We start from the raw sequence: 22,267 nt of genomic DNA, 5'->3' as shown, positions 1-22,267 counted from the left end.
TAACTTGGTGTTTTTTCTCTGGCTCTTCTCTTCCTTGGTGGTTTCTCCCAGCAGATAATTATTATCCTCAGTGTCCTGTATTCAGAAGGGCAACTTAGCTTTTCTAAATGTAACATACAGCGCCAGACCCCATCTCCAGTAACTTTCTCCTCCAGAACAGAAGCCTAGTCAGACAAGGGTCATATTCCAGTATCCTTACCTGCTCTAGGAACCCTGCCCGCGGCCAATTCCTCCGCTCTCTGGAACGGCTACGCTCCCAAGATGGCGGCCCACACGAATTAAACACCATAAAGGCGCGGCCATATTCTCTGCCCGACAGCGCCAGATTACGGAAAGTGTGCGCTGTGTGTGCGCCTCGTTGACTGCTGAAATTGGAGTCCAAGTTAATTCAGAGCATGCGCAATATCAACAGCCTACAAAGGGGAGGGGCTAGAAGTCGGACCGGAAGTGGAAGTGGTCCTCTAAGTCTTTTTTGCCGCTGGTGTCAGAATTTTCATGTTCCAATACTGAGAAGTCTTTGAGGTGATTTTGGTTGGTCACGACTGGGGTTTCTGTGGAGCCAGTAATAGGGGGTGTCGAGGTTGCCTGTGGTGTTAGTGATGGTGGTTTCGGGGTTCGGCGATGGGTTTCTGTGGCGTCTGTTGTTGGTTATCTGTGACGGATTTCTCGGGTCATTAATGGGGCTCTTTGGGATGAGTGATTGGGGTTTGGGAGTCAGTGATGGGAGTCTGTGGTCAGTGACAGAGCCTGTAGGGTTAGCTATGGTGATCGGTGAGGACTGTAATCAGCTTTCTTTCTAACCTGAGTTGAAAGTTCAGCTTATTAATTTTCAGTCTTCTTTAATATAAAAGATCACAAGTTCTGGTAAATCTTTGTATTAAAAATTGTTCAAGTCTAAGTGTTTTTTTTGTTCTTTGATCCATGAATTATTTAGAAGTTCCTTTTTTAAATAATTAATTAATTAATTTTGAGACGGAGTCTCGCTCTGTTGCCCAGGCTGGAGTGCAGTGGTGCGATCTCGGCTTACTGCAACCTCCATCTCTCAGGTTCAAGCGATTCTCCTGCCTCAGCTTCCTAAGTAGCTGGGGTTACAGGCGCATGCCATCATGCCTAGCTAATTTTTTATTTTTAGTAGAGACGGGGTTTCACCATGTTGGTCAGGCTAGTCTCGAACTCCTGACCTTGTAATCTGCCTGCCTTGGCCTCCCCACCTCCCCAAGTTCTGGGATTACAGGCATGAGCCACCATGCCTGGCCTCTTTTTTGTTTTAAATATGTCTGGTTAATGCTCAAATTGAAAAATTGCTTTATGACCTAGTTCGTGGTCAGTTTTCATGAATGTCACATCTATTCATAAAAATGATGTACAGTGTTCTCTAATTAATTGTATTGTATAGATATTAATTAAGCATATATTCAAAAAATATATGTCTCCTCACAGTTTATTTTGTCTGCTTAATTAGAGAGGAAGGTAAACTACTCACACTGGAAAGGTTATCTGTCCATTTGTCCTTCCTTCTTTTTCTGCTTTATATATGTGAAATTATATTAGGAGCAATTGTGTGCATTTTTAATATGTTATACATATAACTAAGTAGCTCAAAATACAACAATTCAAGCTTCTACCAACAATATATAAAATAACTCATTTTCCCAAATGCTTTTCCTGCAGTGGATATTGTCGCATTTTAAACGTTTTTTAAATTTTAAGGGAAAATTATATCTGATTGCTCTGCGGCATTTCCAGTTACCAAAAGTTGGCATCTTTTTGGTTAATTGCCATTTGTTTCCTTTTCTGTGAATTTTCATATCCTTTGTCCAACTGTTATTTTTTGGCAATATATTTTAACATAAAATTAGGAAATATAATCCAATAAAAAATACCTGATTTTTCTGCTATAGCATCTGTTTTTCCTCTCATGTGTAACAAGAGGTCACCCACCACAGTGTTTTACACATATATACTTCTAAAATTTATTTTAATATTCTTTGGGATTTAACAAATACACATAATTAAATGATCAGTCCTGCTGGCATTTGCCTACTGAATAGTGTATGATGGAGCTCTAGTTTGTTTTTTTCCAGGTGGATGGCCAGTTATATTATTGCCATTTATGCAGTGAATGTCTTATGCACACTCAATTGAATACAACTTTTATCACATAAATAGATCAATAAATATTGTCTGGTATGTTTATTGTTTGACTTGTTTTTATTATGTTGTTTTTATATTGTTTTAATACCTGATAATGCATACTAATTGCTTATATTTATTGTATGATTTCTGTGCGTCAGGGAGGTGTTGAGCACTTTATTAAGTATTATCACATTTAATTTTTGTAGCTTTGAGATAAGCATTTTCACCCTCATTTTTGAAACTGAAAGTGAAGAAATGGCCGGGCATGGTGGCTCATGCCTGTAATCCCAGCACTTTGGGAGACTGAAGTGGGCGGATCATGAGGTCAGGAGATCGAGGCCATCCTGGCCAACATGGTGAAACCCCATCTCTACTAAAAATAAAAAATTAGCTGGGCGTGGTGGTGCATGCCTGTAATCCCAGCTACTTGGGAGGCTGAAGCAGGAGAATCCCTTGAACTCAGGAGGCGGAGGTTGCAGTGAGCCGAGATCGCGCCACAGCACTCCAGCCTGGTGACAGAGCTCTCAAACTCCCAATCTCGGGATTCACCCGCCTTGGCCCAACAAAGTGTTGGGATTACAGGTGTGAACAACCGCGCTCCGCCAGGGCTGAGAATTTTTAACTGTTTTATTTAACAAGTCCTTCAGGTAACTTGAATGCATATCCGTTTGAGGACCACTGCATTGGTTTCTAGCTCAGGGACCTGCACCTTGATGTATCCAGGAAGTGTTTATGTGGTGAATGTTAAATGACTGACTATGAGAACGTTGTCTTTCCAGCTTTCTCTGGGGAGCCCCTGGGCCAGATCTTCCTCCAGACGCCAGCCTACCTCTTTAGAGCAGCTCTGCTTGAGTTCACAGATGACCACTTAAACTTCAGGCACCCTAGAGAAAAAGGATTGAGATCCATTGCTGCCATGCCAGCCAGCTGGACTTCACCCTCGAAATCCCCAGCCCTGGCTCTAGAGGATCATGGCAGCTCCTATACGGTGAGGAGTCGTCCCAGGGGATGGGAATTCAATCCAGTAGTAGATATCTCTGATCTGTCACTAGAACCTCATGACAGAGGGAGGCAGCTGGGCCATAGGAAGCAGCTGGACTCTAGACCTGGTGCTCCTGAAACAAATCTTGATCTTCCTGTCGAGAATGAGCAACACGTGGGTAATGTCTCCTTGTGTGGAGGCCACCTGTATGACAGTGGAGAGGTGGACTGTCAAGGAAAACTTATTTTGTCATCACACTACATTGATCTTTGGGCTGTGGATAGATTTTCCTGGTTAGAAGTCACTTTTCTGTGGGATTTTGAAAGTATTTCTCTGTTTCTTCCTAAACTGCCTCCTCAAACAAATATATTTTCTTTCTTTTCTTTTAAATTTCTGTTTTTCAGATGTTAGTTCTCCATTTTTTCCCCCTTTACTGTTTTCTATTTCTTTGCTGCTCTCTTTTTGGGGAAGATTTGTCACGTTTGCCTTGCAGCCCTTCTTTTGAGTTTCTCGTTTCCACTATCAATATTTTAATTCAACGTTTTAATTTTGAATAACTGTAGTTTGTTTTCAAAATATTCTTTTTGATTAGCATCTTGTTCTTATTTCATGGGTATAATTTTATTTCTTATACCTCTAGAGATACCGTGATAGTGTATTAGGAAACTTCAGTTTTCTGAATAGAGAATATATACACTTAGTACAAAAATAATATCATTGGTAAAATGGGAATAATAGTACAAAATAAAAATTAAAAACAATTAGAAATATATATAAAGGCAACTCACCCTGAAAAGTGTTATAGGAAACAAATTCAGGGGAAAGATGGATTTATGGTTCATCCACCTCTGTTCTCCACCTCCCCTGTGTTTCTCAACATAGATGACCAGTTTTATTCATTTCCTTCAATTGCTTAGTTCTGTAAACAAGTAATAACAACTACACATTTTTTTATTTCTACTTCACAAAAGGTGCCATAGTAGACTAAGTTTTCACACATTGGTTTTTAAATATTTGTTTGGTAAAATACAGATGATGTTATGAATTATGTAGCAGTAGACATTCTTCTCATGTCTTTCCCTTCTGTTGCATGTATAAGTAGTAGTAGAATTTCATTTCAGGGTTTTAGTCATAGGTAATAAGAATCTTAGTTGAATTTCACTGAACCTGTACTTCTGTTCCTGTTGGGTAATTTTATGATTGGGTATCTTAATCATCTTTATCTAGAAGATAGGAAGGGTAGATTGAAGCAAAAGCTCTAATTGGTAAAGGTATAATTGGCAGTCACTTTTCTTAGAATAAGGAGACTTTTATTCACTTTTGTGGTTTGAAGAAGATTCTGATTTTTGTCTGTGCTCAAGTATAATGACAGAATGGTCTTGGTTTTGTCTTCCACCATGGTGGTCAGAGATTGGTCTTGTTTGCTGTTGGTATTCCAAGTGATTGTTTTTGTGTAGTGACACAGAGAACACCATGAGTTAATTGGTCCTTGCCAGGCTGTCCTCTAGCAAAACTGAGGCTTAACTGATAGTACCAGGCTAACCGTCAGCAGTCAGGGGCTGCTTTTATCCTCACTTAAAAATAAAGGAATGTGTAATCCCAGCACTTTGGGAGGCCGAGGCGGGTGGATCACGAGGTCAAGAGATCGAGACCATCCTGGTCAACATGGTGAAACCCCGTCTCTACTAAAAATACAAAAAATTAGCTGGGCATGGTGGTGCGTGCCTGTAATCCCAGCTACTCAGGAGGCTAAGGCAGGAGAATTGCCTGAACCCAGGAGGCGGAGGTTGCCGTGAGCCGAGATCGCGTCATTGCACTCCAGCCTGGGTAACAAGAGTGAAACTCCGTCTCAAAAAAAATAAAATAAAATAAAAAATAAAGGAATGAACCAAAAGAAAGCTAGGGATGTAATTTAGGAACAGATCAAAAGGAATTTAAGATGAAAATCACTTAAAGGGATGAAGAGAATAGCTCATACTTATAAAAGGAATAATATACAAATAATTATAAAAGGTATCAACATTTGTTAACTAATAATGTATCTTTGAGCTATATTAAGTAAAAATGAACAGAAATCATTATGTATACCGTTGGTCATTTTAGTACACTACTCTCGACAAAGACTTTGCCATCATACCAATTCTGTTTTCTAAGAACATTAAATTAGAAATAAAAAGTAAGGCCGGGCGAGGTGCCTCACACCTGTAATCCCAGCACTTTGGGAGACTGAAGTGGGTGGATCACGAGGTCAGGAGTTCGAGACCAGCCTGGCCAATGTAGTGAAACCCCGTTTCTACTAAAGATACAAAAAATAAGCCAGGCATGGTGGTGCGCACCTGTAATCCCAGCTACTCGGGAGGCTGAGGCAGGAGAATTGCTTGAACCCAGGAGGTGGAGGTTACAGTGAGCTGAGATCATGCCATTGCACTCCAGCCTGGGCGACAGGGCGAGACTCTGTCTCAAAAATAAATAAATAGAAATAAAAAGTAGAAGGCTCTTATACAACATTGACCATATACTTCATGCCACTGAACTGGTCACTTAAAAATATTAAAATGGCACTGGGCACGGTGGCTCATACTAATCCCAGCACTTTGGGAGACCAAGGCAGGCAGATCATGAGGTCAAGAGATCGAGACCATCCTGACCAACATGGTGAAACTCCGTCTCTATTAAAAATACAAAAATTAGCGAGGTGTAGTGGTGCACACCTGTAATCCCAGCTACTCGGCAGGCTGAGGCAGAAGAATTGCTTGAACCCGGGAGGCGGAGGTTGCAGTGAGCTGAGATCGCGCCACTGCACTCCAGCCTGGCGACAGAGTGAGACTCCGTCTCAAAAAAAAAAAAATTAAAATGGCAAATTTTATGTTATGTATATTTTTACCACAATTAAAAAACATTTGGCTAGAGTAGTATGTTTTAAAGTTTGTGTGGTAGGCTGGGTTTGGTGGGTCATGCATATACTCCCAGTACTTTGGGAGGCTGAGGTGGGTGGATTGCTTGAGCTCAGGAGTTAGAGATCAGCCTGGGTAGCATGCTGAAACTCCGTCTCTACCAAAAATACAAAAATTAGCTGGGTGTGGTGGTGCTGGCCTGTAGCCCCAGCTACTCGGGAGATGGGAGGATCACTTGAGCCTGGGAAGTGGAGGTTGCAGTGAGCTAAGATCATGCCACTGTATTCCAGTCTAGATGACACAGTGAGACCCTGTCTCAACATAAATAAATAAATAAAGTAAGTTTGTGTGCTAAAGCTAACCTGCAGATAGAGGGGGAAAAACTACAGATTTAATTACTTCTTTTTTGGAATCCTGGAAGTTTGGGAGAAAAAAAAAAGACCTAAGGTATGAGTTTGACAGAAACACAAGCTGCTTCTATGTGTAAATGATCAAGAAAAAGGAGTAAATGTCTATACAATCAAAGACAGGGTGGCCGGGCGCACGGTGGCTCATGCCTGTAATTCCAACACTTTGGGAGACCGAGGCGGATGGATCACGAAGTCAGGAGATTGAGACCATTCGTCTCTACTAAAAAAAATACAAAAATTAGCTGGGTGTGGTGGTGCAGCTGTAGTCCCAGCTACTCAGGTGGCTGAGGCAGGAGAATCGCTTGAATCTAGGAGGCAGAGGTTGCAGTGGCTGAGATCGCGCCACTGCACTCCAGCCTGGGTGACAGAGACAGACTCTGTCCCAAAAAAACACAGAAAGACTGTGCTGGCATTGTGGCTCACACCTGTAACCCCAGCACTTTGGGAGGCTGAGGTGGGTGGGTCACCTGAGGCTGAGAGTTCGAGACCAGCCTAGCCAATGTGGCAAAACCCCATCTCTACTAAAAATACAAAAATTAGTGGACTGCCACAGTGCAGGCCTGTAGTTTCAGGTACTTGGGAGGGTAAGGCAGGAGAATCGCTTGAACCTGGGAGGCAGAGGTTGCACTGAGCCGAGATCATGCCACTGTATTCCAGCCTGGGCAACAAAGCTAGACTGTGGGAAAAAAAAAAAAAGTAACAAAACAGGAGAAATAGTTACTTCCATACCTAAGATTCAAACAATCATGAGTGAATATTATATAAAATCATGCAAAAAAATGAAAGTATAAACAAAAGGATAAAGGTTTACAAAAAATAGATATAATTGGTAGGAACAAATGGTTCAAAAGTCCTTGAAGAAATTATTGATTCAGCATTTGTAACACAGTAAAAAATAATGGAAAAGTCATGCACTTTTATAGTTGATGGTTATGCCAAAGTTTTGGGTAAAAAATAATATCTAAAATTATTCTCAACCTCGCTTTTGGTTTTTGTTTTATTTTGTTTACAGTGTTAACCTTGATGCCCGAAAGACCTGGAAATTATGAAGATAGATTCAGAAGTCAAATATGTTAACTAACTGCATTGAAGAGTAGAAGAAAACAATAGCCTAGTAGGTTTTCACTGGGACTAGTGAAACAACTGCTATTTTCTCAGCAACCCACTCCAAAGTCAAAAACTTAAATTGTAAAATATCTCAAAAACAATAAAAATGCTATCTGTATATCAGAGGCTCTGGTATACAGCAAAACTATACTAAAAATTATTTAGAAAAATAATTTATCTCATGCAAATGAATTAAAACATCTAAATGAAAAAGATGAATTTTTTTTTTTTTTGAGTCGGTGTCTCGCTTTGTCACCAGGCTGGAGTGCAATGGTGTGATCTTAGCTCACTGCAACCTCCACCTCCTGGGTTCAAGTGATTCTCCTGCCTCAGCCTCCTGAGTAGCTGGGACTACAGGTACATGCCACCATGCCCAACTAATTTTTTTTGTATTATTTTAGTAGAGACGGGGTTTTACCATGTTGGCCAGGATGATTTCGATCTCTTGAACTCATGATCCACCCACCTCAGACTCCTAAAGTGCTGGGATTACAGGCGTTAGCCATCATACTCAGCAGAAAAGGATGATAGAATATTAACTACCCCACCAAATCTTTAATTACCATTTACCACATTTTATTTCTAGGTTTTAAGATTTTCTTTTCTTTTTTTTTTTGAGACGGAGTTTCGCTCGTTACCCAGGCTGGAGTGCAATGGCACAATCTCGGCTCACCGCAACCTCCGCCTCCTGGGTTCAAGCAATTCTCCTGCCTCAGTCTCCCGAGTAGCTGGGACTACAGGCATGCGCCACCATGCCCAGCTAATGTTTGTATTTTTTAGTAGAGACGGGGTTTCACCTTGTTGACCAGGATGGTCTCGATCTCTTGACCTCGTGATCCAGCTGCCTTGACCTCCCAAAGTGCTGGGATTATAGGCGTGAGCCACCGCGCCCAGCGATTTTCATTTTTTAACTTTACTTTTGGCCAGGTGTGGTGGCTCACACTTGTAATTACAGCACTTCGGGAGACTGAGGCCAGAGGATTGCTTGAGCCCATGAGTTTGAGACTAACCTGGGCAATATAGTGAGACGACCCTATCTCTACAACAAGAACCAAAATTAACTAAGTGTGGTGGCGATGCTACTTGGGAGGCTGAGATTGGAGGATTGCTTGAGCCTGGGAGGTCAAGGCTGCAGTGAGCCAGGACATCGCCACTACAACCAGCCTAGGTGACGGTGAGACCCTGTCTCGAAAACAAAAAACTTTTTATTTTTTTATTTTATTTTTCCTGGTACCAGCAACTACTTCAAGAAAGAAAAACTTTACTTTTAATAAGATTAGGATTGCAGCATTGAAGAAATTTATTTTTAAGAGATTATTAAGGGTATTTTTTGTTTGTTTTTTTGTTTTGTTTTAGGATTGTCACATAGGCACTTGAAAAGAAATCTGTTCCCAAAATACAGAATTTGCTAGCTTATCAATAAGGTATCTTATATAGCTGTGAGGTTTTTATAGTATTACTCATTTTTTTAAAAATTTGTTTTGTGGTATTACTCATGTTTTTCTACTTTGTCTTGTGGAGCTGAGAGATACTATTTCAAGCTTCCCACCACAAATGTGTTTCTGTCTATATTTTCCTATGGTTTTTTATAATCCATTTTCATGCTGTGTAGTTTGGTACACTGACAGTAACAGCATCTGAAACTCATTTCACACTGGCTCCTTGTTTAATATTTTTCCCCCTAGAATTGAGCCCTATCTAATATTAAGATGGAGGCTCTCATTTCCTCTCTGTTGGCAATTCCAGATATGCCTTTGCTCATCTTTTTAGTGTCATCCTTTGGAGTTCCTGTGCTTTTTTTTTCTGTGGGAAGATGCATTTTATGTTATGCTTCTGATGTGGCTATTTCTTTTCTAAATCTTTTATTACATACTCTATATGTTTGCTTTCTTTCTGTGTCCCTTCCATGTAATTTGGAAAGTTTGGATTCTGTGCGTGTGTGTGTGTGTGTGTGTGTGTGTGTGATCTTTATAATGTTAACTTCTTGAACTAAATATTCTAATCTCTCTAAGACAGTATTTATTAAATTTGTGCTGTGAATAATGGTAACAGTTCTATACTGCCACTTCAAGGATTCTTTTGTTCATTGGATATTTTTATTAAACTCCTTTTATTTTTATTATTTTTCTTTAAAAAAATTCTTTATTTCTATCTCATGTTGCTCTCTTGTCTTAATCTGCTCTTTGCCACCTTTTGTGATTTGCAGGGTCTTTTCATTTTCTTTTTGTTTTTGTTTTTTTTTTGTTTTGAGACGGAGTCTCGCTCTTGTTAACCAGGCTGGAGTGCAATGGCGCGATCTCGGCTCACCGCAACCTCCGCCTCCTGGGTTCAGGCAATTCTCCTGCCTCAGCCTCCTGAGTAGCTGGGATTACAGGCACGTGCCACCGTGCCCAGCTAATTTTTTTGTATTAATAGAGACGGGGTTTCACAATGTTGACCAGGATGGTCTCGATCTCTCGACCTCGTGATCCACCCGCCTCGGCCTCCCAAAGTGCTGGGATTACAGGCTTGAGCCACCGCGCCCGGCCCTCATTTTCAAAAATTTATATTACTGTATTCCTAGTCTATCATTTTCCATAAGTAGTTCATTGTTTTAGTGAATATGGAGGATATGATTTCTTCTGTTGTATGTCAATTTACTTCTAGTGTATTCCTCTTAATCTCTTTTTTTTCATTCTTTTACTCATAGTATCTTTGTACATCAGGAGATGTTTATTACTATCTTTGAATGAGGAGATTTCTTCCTTACAAACTGTTTATAAGAAGATCATTTGGTGAGGTGTCAAAACTCCCTTCCAGCCTAACATGACATCGCCTTGATTCCCCATTAAATTTTTTGATAACGTGAGTTTTGGGGACTGGGGGTTAAGTGTGTGTAGGGTGTGAATACGCAAGTGTATGATGAAGAGAAAATTAGAGCATGTGTATTCTTTTCAGATATAAGGGGAACTTTTTTTTTTTAACCTTTAATTCAAGTTTATGGGTACAAGGACAGGTTTGTTATATAATTTGTATCATGGAGGTTTATTGTAGACTTTCATCACCCAGATATTAAGCCTAGTACCCATCAGTTATTCTTTCTGATCCTTTCCCTCCTCTCGCCCTCCACCTTCCAGAAGGCCCCATTGTGTGTTGTTCCCTTCTTTGTGTCTATGTGTTCTCATCATTTAGCTCCCACTTATAAGTTAGAATATGTGGTATTTGGTTTATGTTCCTGCATTAGTTTGCTAAGGATAATCTCCTCCAGCTCCATCATGTTCCTGCAAAAGACATGATCTCATTCCTTTTTATGGCTGCTTAGTATTCCATGGTGTATATATACCACATTTTCTTTATCCAGTTTATCACTGATGGGCATTTAGGTTGATTCTGTATCTTTGCTATTATGAATAATGCTGCAGTGAGCATATGTGGGTATGTGTCTTTATAAGAGAATAATTTATATTCCTTTGTGTATACCCAATAATAGGATTGCTGGGTCAAACAGTATTTCTGTCTTTAGGTCTTTGAGGAATTGCCACATTGTCTTCCACAATGCCTGAACTAATTTATACTCTCACCAACATTGTATAAGCATTTCTTTTAAGAAATGACAATGATGTAAGCCTCATAAACAGAATCAACACACATCACAAAGAAACAAATTGTAATCTCTGAACACAATTAAATGAAGAAATAAAAAAAAAAGGTAGCTTTTAAGAATCATACTTTTAGGCTGGGCATGGTGGCTCATGCCTGTAATCCCACCACTCTGGGGGGCTGGGACAGGCAGATCACCTGAGGTCAGGCGTTCAAGACCAGCCTGGCCAACATAGTGAAACCTCATTTTAACTAAAAATAGAAAAATTAGCCAGGTGTGGTGGTGGGCCCCTGTAGTTCCAGCTACTCGGGAGGCTGAGGCAGGAGAATCGCTTGAACCTGGGAGGCAGGGGTTGCAGTAAGCCAAGACTGCGCCACTGCACTCCAGCCTGGGTGACAGAGCGAGAATCTGTCTCAAGAAAAAAAAAAAAAGAATCAAGCTTTCAGTGATCACAAGAATCTTTAATACATTTCTCTCTCCGAGTTCTTCCTGTGTGCTCATGTCCACTCCTGAATTCAGTGACCTGCTCATACATATGACTTTTTTTTTTTGAGATGGAGTCTGGCTCTGTCACCCAGGCTGGAGTGCAGTGGCATGATCTCAGCTCACTGCAGCCTCTGCTTCCTGGGTTCAAGTGATTCTCCTGCCTCGGCCCCCCGAGTAACTGAGACTGCAGGCATGCACCACAATGCCTGGCTAATTTTTTTTGTTTTTAGTAGAGACAGGGTTTCACCATGTTGTCCGGGGTGGTCTTGAACTCTTGACCTCAAGTGATCTGTCCGCCTTGTCCTCCCAAAGTGCTGGGATTACAGGCATGAGCCACCACACCTGGCCTACATACGACTTCTGAATCTCCATTGCCATAGTAGCTGTCTGTCCCAGCTGCCTAGAACACATCCCCATATATATCCTGTCACCTAAACCTCAATATATATAGAATTTAAATCATTTTTTCTTGTCTTCTTTCCCCAGCCTCTTCCTCTAGTCCTTAAATCTATCTGTGGCACCAGAATCTACATGGTGGCACCAACATCTACATAGTGGCACAAAACCGACAACTAAGAATTATTTCTGAATTGTTCTCACCTTTACATTCAGTGTCAGTGCACTTCCCTTTTTTTTTTCTGAGACGGAGTTTGGCTCGTTGCCCAGGCTGGAGTGCAATGGCATGATCTCAGCTCACCACAACCTCCGTCTCCTGGGTTCAAGTGATTCTCCTGCCTCAGCCTCTCGAGTAGCTGGGATTACAGGCATATGCTACCACACCTGGCTAATTTTGTAATTTTTTTTTTTTTTTAGTAGAGATGAAGTTTCTCCATGTTGGTCAGGCTGGTCTCGAACTCCCGACCTCAGGTGTTCCACTGTCTTCGGCCTCCCAAAGTGCCAGGATTACAGATGTGAGCCACTGCACCCGGCTAGTGTACTTCCTTAATAATACCATTTCCTGTCTGCAATCCTGTTAACTTTGGCCTTACTTTAGGTTGGTAAGTACGGTTGACCCTTGAACAACATGGAGATTAGGGGTGTCAACCCTGGCACTGCTGAAAATCTGCATATAACTTTGACTCTCCCAAAGCTTACCTACTAATAATAGCTTATTATTGACCAAGAGCCTTACTGATAACATTTAACAGTTAAATTAAAACCTAGATTTTAATAGATTAATAGATTAAAATCTATTTTACCATTATATGTATTATATATATTCTTAGAGTAAAGTAAGCTAGAGAAAAAATATTAAGAAAATCAAAAGGAAGATATTTATATTTAATATTCATTAAGTGAAAGTGGATCATCATAAAGGTCTTTATCCTTGTCTTCATCACACTGAGCAGACTGAGGAGGAGGAGGAAAAGGAAGGTTTGGTTTTGCTGGCTCGGGTGGCAGAGATGGAAGGAGGTGGAGAAGGTGGAAGGGGAGGCAGGAGAGACATGCACACTAGGTGTTAACTCTTATCGAAAAAAATTCATGTATATGTGGACTTGCGTAGTTCAAACCTGTGTTGTTTAGGGTCAACTGCAATGTATATTCTCTCTCATCAATTGTGCAGTGAGTCTCTGATCATTCAGTCTTGCCCATTCCCATAGTTACATATGTTTTGAAAATAATCTTTCTTAATATATATATATTTAAATTTTTATTTTGAAATTATTATAGATTCACAAGGAGTTAGAAAATATAGGACAGAGTTTCCCCATAAATTCCAGTTTATTGTGGTAGATGATTATTTTAATTGATTCTTGAATTCAATTTGCTGACATTTTGTTGGGAATGTTTATATTTAAATTCATGAGAGATATTGGCCTGTAGTTTTTGTTTGTTTGTTTATTTTTGGTACTTTGTCTGATTTTAACATTGGAGTAATACTGGGCTTATATTAGTTGGGAAGTGTTTCTCCTCTTTTATTTTCTGGAGGAGATTATGTAAAAATGACACATTCTTCTTTATAAGTTCGATAGAATTCTCTGGTAAAAGCTGGGCATGGTGGCATGTGCCTATAGTCCCAGCTACTTGGGAGGCTGAGGCAGGAGGATTGCTTGAGCCCAGGAGTTCAAGGCTGCAGTGAGCTATGATCACATCACTGCACTCCAGCCTGGATGACAGAGCAATACTCTGTTTCAAAAAAAATTAAAAAGAAGGGGAAAAAAAAAAAAAAGAATTCTCTGGTAAAACTATCTGGCCTAGAGATTTCTTTTTCAAGAGCTTTTAAATTATGGCTTTAGATTAATTTAACGTCATAAGATTATTCATATTATCTCTTTTGAAAGGTTTGAGTTTTGGTAGTTTGTGATGTTTGAGGAATTGACCTATTTTTTCTAAGTTATTGAATTTATTAGCTTGGAGTATTTATTATTCTCACTTTATTTTAAACAGCTGCTGCATCTATAATGATATTTACTGTTTTATTCCTAATATTGATGATGTGTGTCTTTTTATCTTTGCCAGTCTGGTTGACTAATAGACCAATCAGTGAATTTATTGGTTTTGTTCTTTTGTTCTCTAATAACTGCATTGTGTTACAATGACTTTTCTGTTTTTTGTTTTCAGTTTTATTGATTTCTTTTTTTTTTTTTTGAGATGGAGTCTTGCTCTGTAGCCAGGCTGGAATGCAGTGGTGTGATCTCGGCTCACTTCATCCTCCACCTCCCAGATTCAAGCAATTCTCCTGTCTCAGCCTCTCAAGTAGCCAGGACTATAGGCACATGCCACCACGCCCAGCTAATTTTTGTATTTTTAGTAGAGACAGGGTTTCACCATGTTGGCCAGGATGGCCTCGACCTGTTTACCTCTTGATCCGCCTGCCCTGGCCTCTCAAAGTGCTGGGATTACAGGTGTAAGCCCCCACGCCTGGCCCATTCTGCCATTCTTATTTTATCTGAAACCGCTTTGCATTCAGCAGCTGGATTATTTTAAAGCAAATCTCAAATACTATGTTTTGTCTAAAAATACTTTGATATATATCTCAAAGAGATATGTATTCCTTTTTTCCTTTTTGTTTAGCTTAACCAGGAAGCCAATATCACACAACAAAATAACAGTTAATTCCTTGATATCACATAATACCCTTCATTTGCATTTCTCTAAATTGTCATAAATATCTTTTTAAGATTGGTTCATTTTAATTAGGAGCCAAAGTTCACAAGGTGCATTTGGTTAGAATGGCTCTTAAGTCTCTATTAGTAAAGAAAAGATTCCTTCCATGTCCATTCTCTTGTAATTTTTTGAAGAAGTAAGTTATTTGCTACCTTCTGAATTTAGCTGATGTCTTAGTTTTCATATTGTTCAGTATGTTTCACTCTCCTTCCCACTCCTGTGAATGGCTTGTTAGATCTGGGGGCTTGATAAGATTCAGATTTGAATTTTATTTTTTGGCAAGAATACTTCATAAGTAGTGTAATGAAATTAATTACTAAGTCATGTCAGCAGGCACATGATAGCTGGTTCGTGGATGCAGATGTTACTAGCTGATCTATCCATTGTACATTTCCCTTCAGCATTTCAACTGAAACATTCCAGCAGCCATTAATGATTACTGTCTAAATCCATTATTTCATTAGTAGTTATACATGATGGTATTTTAATTTTATCATAACTTCTTTATTTATTAGCTAGAATCATTCTATAAAGAACTTTTCTTCACCAGTTGTTTGGTTATCCTATAACACAGAACTTATAAAAAACATTTAGATATAATTCTGATTACCTTAATTACCATTAATGAAAGTAAAAATTCCATACTTTGACCAAACTGTTTTTCCTATACCTCTTTTCTGACACATTAGACAGACTTCTCTCCATTTATATAAACCTATTTGCTGTTCCGTAAACTCACTGTGTATTTTCTTATCTCTACAACCTTTATTCTTGTCTTTTCTGGGCATTGTCCCCCTCACTCCATATTCTGTGTTATCCCTTTGTATCTTCCAAGTTAAATCCCTCAACTCTGTGGAATGTAAACTTACTCCCTCATGTAAAATTTACTTTTTGTTTCTTTGGGCCTTCAGTGTATTCCACATAAAGTATCTACTTTGCAACACCTTAGTGAATTTTTTATGTCTTCTTTTTTTTAAAAAAAAAACTTAAGTCTAATTTATTTTCCAAGTCTTTTAAGTTGCTAGAAGATTGGAAAAATAATTATTTCTGTGTTCCCAGGGCTAGCCTAAGGGTTAGTCCTAAACTGATCAGAAAGTGTATCGCAAGCCGGGCACGGTGGCTCACGCCTGTAATCCCAGCACTTTGAGAGTCTGAGGTGGGTGGATCACGAGGTCAAGAGATTGAGACCATCCTGGTCAACATGGTGAAACCCTGTCTCTACTAAAAATACAAAAAATTAGCTGGGCATGGTGGCGCACGCCTGTAATCCCAGCTACTCAGGAGGCTGAGGCAGGAGAATTGCTTGAATGAACCCAGGAAGCAGAGGTTGAGGTGAGCCGAGATCACGCCATTGCACTCCAGCCTGGGTAACAAGAGCGAAACTCCGTCTCAAAAAAAAAAAAAAAAAAAAAAAGGAAGTGTATCACAGTCATTCTTTCAGTTGCTAGAAAACTAAAACACAGCATATTTCAATTGCCAGTTTTGAAAAATGAGTAATTGACTATAGTACAGAACAAACAGTAGAAATTCTTGATTGGATTTCTGTGTTCCACAAAATATGGAAAACTAGATATTTAATATGCACATATATATAATATTGCTTAGAAATTCCTGCATTATACAGGTACGTACATTTGTCCAAACTTTTAAATGGTAAATTAAAGATTGGTGCGTTTAATTGTATGTAAATTTTACCTAAAAAAGGTCAACAAGTTTTACACTCTAGTTCATGATTTGCATTTTGAAGTATTAGTAGAGGCCAGGAGCGGTGGCTCACGTCTGCAATACCAGCACTTTGGGAGGCCGAGGCTGGTGATCACCTGAGGTCAGCAGTTCAAGACCAGCCTGGTCAACATGGTGAAACCCCTTCTCTACTATAAATACAAAAATCAGCCAGGCGTCGTGGCTCATGCCTGTAATCCCAGCTACTCGGGAGGCTGAGGTAGGAGAATCGCTTGAATCTGGGATGCAGAAGTTGCAGTGAGCCAAAATCATGGCATTGCATTCCAGCCTGGGCAACAGAGCAAGACTCTGTTTCCAAAAAAGAAAAAAAAACCAAAAAGTAATATTACGAGGAAGTGTGGTGTCATCTGCAACTCACTTTCAAATGTGCATAAAAGCAAGATGGATGGATAAAAGAATGGCTTAGATGTATGATAAAGCAAGTAAAGTGTTAATTATAGAGCCTAGGTGATAGGTATACAGTTCTTACTATATAGTTCTTTCAAATTGTCTGTATGTTTGAAAATTTTCATAATAAAATATTAGAGAAATGGGAGTGAGTTTTTAAAAAGCGGATGTAAATTTAAAACAACAAGACCTGTATTCCATATTCCTAAATATAGTCTCTCTAACCCCCTAAGCTGACTATGCACGTTGAACAGGTATGTGCCCTTACAGGGATCAGTGTCCTTCAGGGATGTGGCTATAGATTTCAGCAGAGAGGAGTGGAGGCACCTAGACCTGTCTCAGAGAAACCTGTACCGGGATGTGATGCTGGAGACCTACAGCCACCTGCTCTCAGTCGGTAAGTGCAGTCACCTTGGTATTTGAAAGGAGGCCTCACTGAGAGTGCTTCCATTCTCATTCCATTCCATTCTGAATGCTGACAGCATCTTAAATAGCTGATGGTTTTGTCCTTAATTTGTCTAGGTTTCTTATTTGTTTAGGGCACACAGAATATTACTCTGAAAAGTTATGGTTACTCTTCTCAAGAAAAAATCCTAAAGAATAAGACTTTACTGATTAGTCCCTGAAACGTAATTAACTGGACCCAGACCTTTATCATTTCTCACGAACAGGGTATCAAGTTCCTGAAGCAGAGGTGGTCATGTTGGAGCAAGGAAATGAACCATGGTCACTGCAGGGTGAGAGGCCACATCAGAGTTGCCCAGGTGAGTGAAGTATGACTTGGATAGATGGGAGATGGGAGGAAATCTCAGCTGTCTTGAGAAACACTGACACCCTTGGAATACTATTAAGATGCTTTTTCTGGAATATTCTGAATTTTTTTGTATAGCTTAATGCCCCTTGGCCTCTCAGATCACTGAATGCTTTCTCCCTACATGACCTTCGTCACTTCTTTTTTGTCACAGCCTGGGTTGTGTTGGCCAGGCTAGAGTTCAGTGGTGTGATCTCAGCTCACTGCAACCTCCGCCTCCCAGGTTCAAGTGATTCTTGTGCCTCAGCCTCCCGAGTAGCTAGGATTACAGGTATGTGCTAGCCACCATGCCCAGCTAATTTTTGTATTTTTAGTAGAGACAGGGTTTCACCATGTTGGCCAGGCTGGTCTCAAACACTTGACCTCAAGTGATCCACCCACTCTGGCCTCCCAAAGTGCTGGGATTATACGCACGAGCTACCTTTGTTCTTCTTTGGCTTTGTGGATTCTGAATCATGTGCCACTCTGCCTCATTAAAGATCTTTCTTTCTTGGTTATGCTCATTTTCTCTAATATTCTTCTTTTCTCCGACTTACCCCATAGTCCTAGAGTCTTTCTTTTACGTTCAGACATTCATGGATCTGCTTTCTTTCAAAGTTATTCTGTGTCACACACACTCCCAGTCCTGCTAGTCACCTTTATTTCTTTTCTTTTCTTTCTTTTTTTTTTTTAACTGTGAGATGCCTCAGAACGTTTTCTCCAGTCAGCCTCTCTTTTTGTTTTCTCAACAAAACAAGGAAATGGAGGAAATGGCTGTGGAGGGAATGGCTGTGAAATTTCTTAATTTTTCTGAGTCCTTCATGCCTTTCATCCAGCTGATGACTGGGGGGTCACTGTTACTTAATCTTTGGGATTATCTTTCTGCTGTCTTTAACATGATTAATTGCCCTTCCTGACCTTTTTTCCTGATGTTGCTTGAGTGATTCCATGTTGACCAGGGTTCGTTTTTGTTGTTGTTGTTTTTGATTGCTTTATTTTTATAGTTTAGCTGATGAGGTTTGAGTTTAATCATGGTCCTCTGTTTAAGACACACTATCATCAAGAGCCTGGGTGAGGATTCTCTCTTACTTATTTTTTGATTTTTTTTCCCTCTTTCCCCCACATCCATTTTCCTGCTTGTCATAAGCCACTGTTTTATATGATGGAAACATTTTTTATTTCATGCATGTTGTAAGTGAATTAAGAGTTTGGATCATTAGTTTATATGAATGATACTGTGGTATATATGGCATTTTTTGCCTTACTTTTTCCCCATCTGTCCATGGTGTTATCTCTTCATCTAGTTTGTTTCCTCTAACTACTGAATTGTTTTCCAGAATGTTTCCTATCAATACTATCACCTACCACCTTCCTCTTCAAGTTACTAACCTTCACCCTTTTCTCTGTGTTCAGCCTGGTTGAGACATTTGTACCATCCCCTCTAGCCACTGCTAGCTGTTCTTTGAGCTAAAAAAAAGTGTTTCTCATTTGAGCAGAGAAGTTTAGGTTTCAGACCTTATAGCAAGGAATCTCTGAAGAGGTTTCTTTACATACTGAAAGAAAAGGACATGATAAAAGTGATGTGAGATTCTATTTTATTCTAGAATAATTATGACAGATTGGTGACAAATAGAGAGCTATCAGCAAACAAAATCAATACTAAAGTGATATTGCTTTCATCAAGAAAATATTGCAACAAAGAGGCATTATGACTTTAAGGATAGAAGAAAAATAATTCATGTCAGCCCAAACATCACTTATCCTCCCGAAAGACCCCATCAATGTGGCTCATTTGGAAATGAATTAAAGCATAATTTAGATTTACACAGTCATAATAAAAATAATGCTTCAAAGAATGTTAAAAAGATTACCAAATGATAAAACTTCTTCCAATACTAACCATGAGTGTATTCCAACAGGAGAGAAATTATGGGACCATAATCAATGTAGAAAAATCCTCAATTATAAACAAGTGTCCTCTCAACCTCAAAAAATGCATCCCGGGGAGAAACCTTATGAATATGCCGAATTTGAAAATATATTCACCCAGAAGTCACAGCTCAAAGTACACCTGAAAGTTTTTGCAGGAGAAAAACTCTATGTATGTATTGAATGTGGGAAGGCTTTTGTACAGAAGCCAGAATTTATTACACACCAGAAAACCCATATGAGAGAGAAACCCTTTAAATGCAATGAATGTGGAAAATCCTTTTTCCAAGTATCTTCTCTCTTCAGACATCAGAGAATTCATACTGGAGAAAAACTCTATGAATGTAGCCAATGTGGGAAAGGCTTCTCTTATAATTCAGATCTCAGCATACATGAGAAAATTCATACTGGAGAGAGACAGCATGAATGCACTGAATGTGGCAAAGCATTCACACAAAAGTCCACACTCAAGATGCATCAGAAAATCCATACAGGTGAGAGATCCTATATTTGTATTGAATGCGGACAGGCCTTCATCCAGAAGACTCATTTGATTGCACACCGAAGAATTCATACTGGAGAAAAACCATATAAGTGCAGTAACTGTGGGAAATCCTTCATTTCTAAGTCACAACTTCAGGTACATCAACGCATTCACACAAGAGTAAAGCCCTATATATGTACTGAATATGGGAAGGTCTTCAGCAATAATTCCAACCTCATTACACATAAGAAAGCTCAAAGTAGAGAGAAATCTTCTATATGTACTGACTGTGGGAAGGCCTTTACCTACAGGTCAGAGTTGATTATACATCAGAGAATTCACACTGGAGAGAAACCTTATAAATGCAGTGACTGTGGAAAAGCCTTTACTCAAAAGTCAGCACTCACAGTGCATCAAAGAATTCATACAGGAGAAAAATCATATGTATGCATGAAATGTGGACTGGCCTTCATTCAGAAGGCACACTTGATTGCACATCAAATAATTCATACTGGAGAGAAACCTTATAAATGTGGCCACTGTGGGAAACTGTTTACCTCCAAGTCACAACTTCATGTTCATAAACGAATTCACACAGGAGAAAAGCCCTATATGTGCAATAAATGTGGGAAGGCATTCACCAATCGGTCAAATCTCATTACACATCAGAAAACTCATACAGGAGAGAAATCTTATCTATGTTCCAAATGTGGAAAGGCCTTCACCCAGAGGTCAGACTTGATTACACATCAGAGAATCCATACTGGGGAGAAACCTTATGAATGTAGTACTTGTGGAAAAGCCTTTACCCAGAAGTCTCACCTCAATATACACCAGAAAATTCATACTGGAGAAAGACAGTATGAATGCCATGAATGTGGGAAGGCCTTCAACCAGAAATCAATACTCATTGTTCATCAGAAAATTCACACAGGAGAGAAACCCTATGTGTGCACTGAGTGTGGAAGAGCTTTCATCCGCAAATCAAACTTTATTACTCATCAAAGAATTCATACTGGAGAGAAGCCTTATGAATGCAGTGACTGTGGGAAGTCCTTTACCTCCAAGTCTCAGCTCCTGGTGCATCAGCCAGTTCACACAGGAGAGAAACCCTATGTGTGTGCTGAGTGTGGGAAGGCCTTTAGTGGCAGGTCAAATCTCAGTAAGCACCAGAAAACTCATACCGGAGAAAAGCCCTACATTTGCTCTGAATGTGGGAAGACCTTCAGACAGAAGTCGGAGTTGATTACACATCATAGAATTCATACTGGAGAGAAACCTTATGAGTGCAGTGACTGTGGGAAGTCTTTCACTAAAAAATCACAGCTCCAGGTGCATCAACGAATTCACACCGGAGAGAAGCCTTATGTGTGTGCTGAGTGTGGGAAGGCCTTTACTGACAGGTCAAATTTGAATAAACATCAGACAACACATACTGGAGACAAACCCTACAAGTGTAGCATCTGTGGGAAAGGGTTTGTTCAGAAATCAGTGCTCAGTGTCCATCAGAGCATTCATGCTTGAGAGAAACAGTATGAGAAAACCTCGCTGAGGGATGGGTCTGATCATACATTGTTGCATTCATGCAGCAGAAAAATACGTATATTATTGTAAATAGAAATGACCGGCCGGGCGCGGTGGCTCAAGCCTGTAATCCCAGCACTTTGGGAGGCCGAGGCGGGTGGATCACGAGGTCAGGAGATCGAGACCATCCTGGTCAACATGGTGAAACCCCGTCTCTACTAAAAATACAAAAAATTAGCTGGGCACGGTGGCGCGTGCCTGTAATCCCAGCTACTCAGGAGGCTGAGGCAGGAGAATTGCCTGAACCCAGGAGGTGGAGGTTGCGGTGAGCCGAGATAGCGCCATTGCACTCCAGCCTGGGTAACAAGAGCGAAACTCCGTCTCAAAAAAAAAAAAAAAAAAAAAAAAAAAAAAAGAAATGACCACATCAGAATGTCACACATGACTGTTCTGGAGAAGGCCTCTGAGAAGGCACCGAATGAGGCGAGGGACTCTTCCAACTTTGTCACCAGCCTCAGTAAACCTTGGGGCATTCATACTGACAAGGAACTGGGTCAGTTTGGTATATAGGAAAAGCCTTCTCATGAAAACTGCAATGGAACACTATTAACCAAATTCTTCGTAAGAAAGATTATATTATGTTAATGATAATCTTGTTTACTGTGGAACAGGTATAGTGCCAACAAATTGAATGATAAAACAATGTA

The 22,267-nt window shown here is 39.8% G+C and overlaps 1 protein-coding gene across 6 annotated transcripts; it reads left to right on the top strand.

The window, feature by feature from the left end:
• The first annotated feature begins 433 nt into the window (after window positions 1-433).
• Window positions 434-21,979, top strand: ZNF585A (zinc finger protein 585A). 6 transcript variants are annotated; one of them, XM_064381370.1, is made up of 7 exons: window positions 434-522; window positions 2,916-3,124; window positions 7,435-7,536; window positions 12,409-12,593; window positions 17,104-17,230; window positions 17,505-17,597; window positions 19,543-21,979. In XM_064381370.1, the coding sequence occupies exons 5-7, from the start codon at window positions 17,197-17,199 to the stop codon at window positions 21,558-21,560; spliced, it is 2,145 nt and encodes a 714-aa protein (XP_064237440.1). In that variant the 5' UTR covers window positions 434-522; window positions 2,916-3,124; window positions 7,435-7,536; window positions 12,409-12,593; window positions 17,104-17,196; the 3' UTR covers window positions 21,561-21,979. The 6 variants fall into 6 exon arrangements, 4 of the variants coding, with proteins under 4 accessions (XP_064237440.1, XP_021532244.2, XP_064237438.1 ...); XM_021676569.2 differs by lacking the exon at window positions 12,409-12,593; XR_010344274.1 differs by lacking the exons at window positions 17,104-17,230; window positions 17,505-17,597; window positions 19,543-21,979 and adding an exon at window positions 14,188-15,675.
• The last annotated feature ends 288 nt before the right edge of the window (window positions 21,980-22,267 follow it).

This window comes from Aotus nancymaae, unplaced genomic scaffold (assembly GCF_030222135.1).
Source record: "Aotus nancymaae isolate 86718 unplaced genomic scaffold, 86718_ANA_hifiasm-v0.15.2.pri h1tg000028l, whole genome shotgun sequence".
In the NCBI taxonomy this organism is placed as follows: Eukaryota; Metazoa; Chordata; class Mammalia; order Primates; family Aotidae; genus Aotus; species Aotus nancymaae.
The sequence above is the reverse complement of the archived record's forward strand: the minus strand, read 5'-3'. Positions and strand labels throughout refer to the sequence as shown.

What these genes read in the sequence shown, in the direction of transcription:
- ZNF585A (XM_064381368.1), top strand. Translation starts at nt 3,053, where the DNA reads ATGCCAGCCAGCTGGACTTCACCCTCGAAATCCCCAGCCCTGGCTCTA. An exon ending in ATCATGGCAGCTCCTATACG is followed by an intron (nt 3,125 to 17,103) that starts GTGAGGAGTCGT and finishes GTGCCCTTACAG; the next exon opens with GGATCAGTGTCCTTCAGGGA. An exon ending in GCCACATCAGAGTTGCCCAG is followed by an intron (nt 17,598 to 19,542) that starts GTGAGTGAAGTA and finishes GTATTCCAACAG; the next exon opens with GAGAGAAATTATGGGACCAT.